This window comes from Stigmatopora nigra, chromosome 8 (assembly GCF_051989575.1).
Source record: "Stigmatopora nigra isolate UIUO_SnigA chromosome 8, RoL_Snig_1.1, whole genome shotgun sequence".
NCBI lineage: Eukaryota > Metazoa > Chordata > Actinopteri > Syngnathiformes > Syngnathidae > Stigmatopora > Stigmatopora nigra.
In genome coordinates, this window is record NC_135515.1 from 8,854,528 (window position 1) to 8,860,527 (window position 6,000).

The 6,000-nt window shown below is 38.5% G+C and overlaps 1 protein-coding gene across 3 annotated transcripts in view; it reads right to left on the reverse strand.

Moving 5' to 3' along the window:
- The window catches only part of septin4b (septin 4b), a 16,449-nt gene extending 10,449 nt beyond the window's left edge, over positions 1 to 6,000 (reverse strand). Inside the window, exon 1 of one of the 3 annotated variants that reach the window (XM_077721930.1) lies at positions 5,961 to 6,000. In XM_077721930.1, coding sequence (XP_077578056.1) covers positions 5,961 to 5,981 — 21 coding nt within the window. In that variant the 5' untranslated portion in view covers positions 5,982 to 6,000. Of the gene's footprint in view, positions 1 to 2,152; positions 2,209 to 5,858; positions 5,880 to 5,960 lie in introns of those variants that run through there. The other 2 variants (XM_077721929.1, XM_077721931.1) reach the window with 2 other exon arrangements.

A 6,000-nucleotide genomic window follows, 5' to 3' on the forward strand; every position in this document is an offset into this window, starting at 1 on the left:
ACCGTTTAGCTGGTAAGACTGCACTTAAATTTCAGGGAGGAGGAAAAACTGTACTTTTGGAGATTGAGTTCAATGCAATAGTATTATACTTAACCTTTTCAGGGTGGACATCTATTCAAAAATGATCATTAGGTTAATTAATTTACAGTCAGTGCAGATCAGAGTTGGGCAATGGGAGTTAGTAAAGTGGGGAAAAAGAACACACTTATTGATGGCAACAGACGTCCAATGAATCATCCAATCGCATCCAGCTAAAAAGTTAACATGACAGAAAAAAAAGAATAAAAGTCCTACATCAAACTACACAGGGATCACACTTATTTAAACTAATGTCTCAAGTCTCTTCAGTTTATTCCAACTATTTCTTCAAATGTTTCTTTTGAAATACATTTGATTTGGTATAGAATTATGTATATATATTTTTTTTTTCTAAATAGTATTATACTGACAATTTTTCTCACCAAATGCGTCCCTCAGCTGTTTAAAATTCTATAATGTCTAAACACTCATTTTTACTTGAGTATGTAGACAACCTTTTATTGAATCACAATTGATTGGATTTGCTGAGCTCCAAAGTAGAGTAAGCACATTACTTGATGCGGCGTTGCACTGGAGTCAACTTCCAGCACCTTGCAGGAACACAAATATTGTTTTACAATAGCTACAAGCTGGGAGTCTTGAAGCTCCCGTACTAACACTTCCTACACTTCCTGCTCTATTCTATCAAGACCCTTTATCTGATATGGAGACATTCCAGCCAGAAAGGTGCTAAAGCATTTTCGTCTATTGTCAAAACGGCGCTATGGTGCAACAATGGCTCATGTTGTGATGCCGAGGGGCCTTCCGCTGAAGAGCTAAAAGAAAGGCCCGATTGAGATTAAAAGAAAAAAGAAAACAAATGAGCAATGAAATTCCTTTTGGGCTTCAAGTGCATGCCATGTTCTTTGAGTTCATGTGTTTGTGGGTCGTTACAGCCTTTGTGCCCACAGGCACCCGATTTGCAGAAGGCATATCGTGATCACCTGCCAACACACAATCTGTCTAAGGCTCATTTGGCAAAAACTATCCAGAAAACAGCAAGGCAACCATCTGAACTCATAAGTAGGGAACTGTAATCTTTGTTGTGCTATTCTGACTGCTTTCCACTGCGCTGCATCATTAGCAGAAGTATGCACAGAATGTCACTTCAATCTTTGTGCATATTTCAAGTGAACTCTGACCAAATTGGTACTTGACACGAAAATCACTAAAATACAACTTGAATTCAGAAAAAACACTAACTTTCCTTCACAAGAAAAACAAACATATGGTTTAACTGACGCAAAACTACTTGGCTACAACACGCGGTCCAAATAAGAACATGTATTTTACAGGGAGCGACATTACACAAACACAGAGGCCGCTGCTATGTATGATTTCAAAGACAATGACTATTTGATTAGTTTATCGTCAAGGAAATGTAGTCAAGCACCCACTTCTAGTGGTCCAGTCTAAATACAAGCACCACACTTTGGAAATATATACCCAATAAGGATAATATTCAGGCAAGTAGTGCAAAATGTAAAAACAAAAGTTGACGGAAGACAAAACAAAATGACCGCATGTGCTGGGTGGCAAATTTCACTTGTTCTGGAGAAAGGAAGTCAGTTCTCGGGTGAATGACCTCACTTCAGTCTTTCCAAATGGCAGTGGATTCAAGGCTGGTGTTAAAACAACACAAAACCACCTTGTGCGGTATCTTATCACAATGTGACTAAAGTAAAAGTGGGGGGAAAAGAGAAAATCTGCGTCTCAGATCTGCTCCAACAGTGTTTGCATTGTGTCTTGGGTAGATTCTATATGAGAAATTACATCAGTGTCTGGAATGAGGTTCTTGCCTTGTAAAAAGGTGCCAAGTTGAGAGGAAACAAACATTAGGCAGCTTAATTATTCTCACGAGAATGACTTTTTCATACGCAGATTAAGATATGGCAGTCTGCTTAAGCAGCCTACGGTGGAGGATTACAGTTCATTACACATAAAATCGAGAAAAGTTTCCTTCAGATTTGCTCCACCAAATTGAAAACAAAGACTGGGAATGGAAAGCCAGCAGTTCAAGACCTTTGTGATAAAAGAAAATGGAAGATTAGTGAGGTCGATAATGGCCACTTACCTTTCTAAAAAGTTCCATCTAAAACTACCAACTTTGTAGCTTAATGCTCTGAAGGCCTTACATTGTGATTGTAAAATGTAAATAGTTCAGCAATGCCCCATTAAGAACTGAAGTGTTTTCCCACTTTCATTCAGTCACCTGTGACTGGCCACATCCTACTCTTTCCACTGGAAAGGTTAAACTAATGTGTGGCTCTATTGTGGTAATTTGTCAGTCTTTGCAAACATATCACTCACGATTAGACAACAGTTACAACAGCTCAGACAGTTTTGTCTGAACGTTCCAAAAATGTTCGCATAATAAGTAGAATTTCTTTCATTTCCTCCTCACAGGAGGGATCAAAATATGTCCACGTGTCTAGAAGTAAAAGCGTGCACAAGGACTGCACTGTGAACATCTTTATTTCACATGTTCATGCAAACTGGGGGGCTACTCTACCTCCAGAAAGTCTGCACTAAATGTGGTTAAACAATCAGTTCTCCGCAAACATCTGGACGTCTGAAATCCATACGTAGACTATCATTTACTTTATTTAAAAATAGCATCTGGATTTTAGGAGCTACCCTTTCTAGGCAATGCATTGCCTTTTTTCAGTCACCCAAAGATGATCACAACCAAAATGGTGTCAAAAAGGTGCCTTGCCATGTTGACTGTTGTGGAAGACTAATAATTCATTCTATTATTTGGTTGCTAAAACCAGGTGAGGCAGAAAGCGGCAGCCGAAGTTGAGCCGAGAGACATGATGCCAAACATTCTACAGAGATATTTTGGCTTAGCTATGACATTGAACGACCTCTTGGTAAACTGTACGCTATACTTTACAGCTTTATTGCTGATACTTTGGCAGCAACAACTGCACTGTGGCTGGTACTGTCAAGTGCAAATTAAAGAGGAACGAGACTAACAATTGGATGAGAGAATGTCATTCCTCTTTGCCATTACATACACACACAGACACACACTGTCCTCTCCGAGAATATCCCCTAAAGGAGAAAAATGAATGGCACGCCTATGACGAACATACGTTTAAACCCCACATTCCAATATTAAATGTAACGCTCTGGTTAAAAAAAGTTAAATGTGGCCATAACAATCAAAATTAACCAAATGCATACAGAACTCAAACAAACATGAACACAAACTAAACCATGCACTTTAGCATTTACAGAATATTCAATAGATTTTTCAATTACTGTACAATCACCATCAACTAAAAACAGCACAAAAAAGCTTGCAGCATCCAGTCAAAAGCAAACATGGATAGCTGAATGAACTACAATGCTTATGTATATATGTATATGCCTCCCAATTCAGTGACAAAAGCAGACTTTAAAACATGACACAACTGTCAATTTGACTCCAATGCTGCATAAATTATCCATAGTGGAAAAGCTGGTACACTAATCTGACAGAGGCTATATTGGGTTCATGCAGGTCACAAGTGAGCGAGAACAGATTGCATAGCTTTAGGTGCGATCATTTGTGTGTTAAGCTCAGACTTCAACTCCAGATGTGTGGCTTCCTTGTTACTGGTGTAAAAAAAGTCAACTTAATAATAGAAACCCCGCTAGCTGATCCACAACCTGTTGGCTGGAAAGAAATAACAGTTGTGTTTGTAAATCTTTGAGATGCAATTTCACAGCCATTTGAACGGAGATCTCAATTAGACAATCAAGTAGAAAATCCACCAGACAATCATAACTAGTGAATGAGAAAATTGTTTAAAAATAAAATTTGCATTTTAGGTCCATCATTGGTGACATTGGGTGTAAATAAATTGTATAATTGGGCGTTAAAATTAGTACAGGAGCACTTGGTAAGACAAGGGAGAAAGGCTTTCCTTGGCGAATGTATCTGTGAAAAAGGCATCATTTCACTGAGCGACTTTCCATCTCGTTCTTAAGTTCCACCATTTGGGAGCAGGAATCTGATTGCTGACCTTAGTCTGAATTCTCAGGCTAAATCTAATAATAGCCTACACGCTAGTAAGCGGAAGACTTCCAATTCAGGACCTTGTTCATCTGTCCAACTTTGTCTCAAGATGGAGAAAGTTCTTGAGACGTATATGACTCCGAGGACACTTCCATACCTACTAGATCACTACCATAGCTCAACAAAGAAACAATGTAGCACAATCAACACATTTAAGTGCACGGCAGTATATTTCTAGATGTCCTGAGAATGCAATAATATGCTTTCAAAATGATACAACTCTCGTTTTCATGCTATTCTGTCATTGTGATGTTGCAGCGAGGGGGGCGCCCCCGATGGCACAAATCCCAGCGAGACTGGGCAGCAAAACAAGAATGACGATAAAGCGAGAGAAGGATTCTGCAACACTGAGACCTCTCATTCAGAGGAATGACACAAGGCCTTTGTCTCTACAGGCAGTGAAACAAAAAACCTGGGAAAATTGTGATAAGCGCTGACTGTAAAAGTTGTTATCAATACCCCAAAACCACAAAAATGAATGATGGCTCTAGTACAATAAATTAACATAATGTTAATTCAACATTTCAGCACATTTAATGCAATATTTTGCTGTCATTCTAGTCATAAAACCTTGCACAAACAACCCAACAACTAATCTGAATAAGAACTGTCACCATAGATTAAACCATAAAATGTTTCCTATGGCAACCAGTTCAAGTGTTAAAACTACCGGATGTTTTTTCCAACTCTCTCTACTTCTGATTGAGACTCGAAGCAGACTGGGAGAGGTTTTTAAACAGTAAAAATAAGGAAGTCATTAGCTGCTTATGGCACTTAAATATAAGAGGTGGCTCCATATAGCACTCAGTAATGGGTAGTCATGCTCTATGCACTTATTTGGTGGTTTCCAAAGCATACCAACCAAATACACATACGCAAAAATGAAGCAAACACTTGTCATTAAAATTGCCACACAGAGAGTAACACCTAATGAGTATCTGCTTTTCTGTAAGACAGATCTTTAAATACAGCAATTTTGCTTAAGTGGTATCCTTGCTACATTGGACTGAAAACAGACTTTTTTTTTTTTTTAAGTATTTCATTTGAAATTGACCCCCCAAAAAAGTCAAGCTGCTAAAACGTGATTGTTTTGTTATAATAAAAATCTGAATTTCAATTGACAGACATTGCCACCAAGTCAAAGAAACAATAGAGTTGAAAATACATTGCCAAAAAGAGTGTTAAATAACTTCAATTACAAAAGAGCATCTCAATTGTTGCAAACCAACATATTTGTTAGGTAAGCACATTTTTCTGGTAAACCTATTTTTAAAAAAAACCATTACTCATGTCTATATTTAGGGCTCTAAGGGTGGAGACAAGAGAAAGAGAGAAAATCCTGGTGTGGTTTTCACTCTCCGAAAAAAAAAGACGAGGTCAAAGCAGGCCACAGGTATGAAACCATCATGCTCATGTGTACATTAAAAGAAAGAAACCCCGAAGCCCAAGGGAGTGATCCTTTTAAGTGGAATAGTGAGTTTCACGTAGACTTTGGCGGTGCATCAGAAGACATCGGTCAAAACCAGGAGAAGAAAAACAAGTTCATCAAAAAAGGAGAAAAGGTAGGGCTCAAAGACGGTTCAAGTGAAGCAGGCGCCACGTCTACTTTGATCCTTGAATGAGACCCATATGTTGTGGCTTGGAATTTCTTAAACACACACACACACACACTTACACATTCACATGGTCAAACCCATTTCAAACAATTCCCTACCTGCATTTTAAACCTGCTCGGCTTCCAGAATTCCAAACTTCTCATGTATTATACCTATAGACACTGCTTAATTTTGTATAATGACATAAATCTGACACTGACCGTCATGCTAGTTTTGCCCATTTTCCGAGCTGGTGATGCT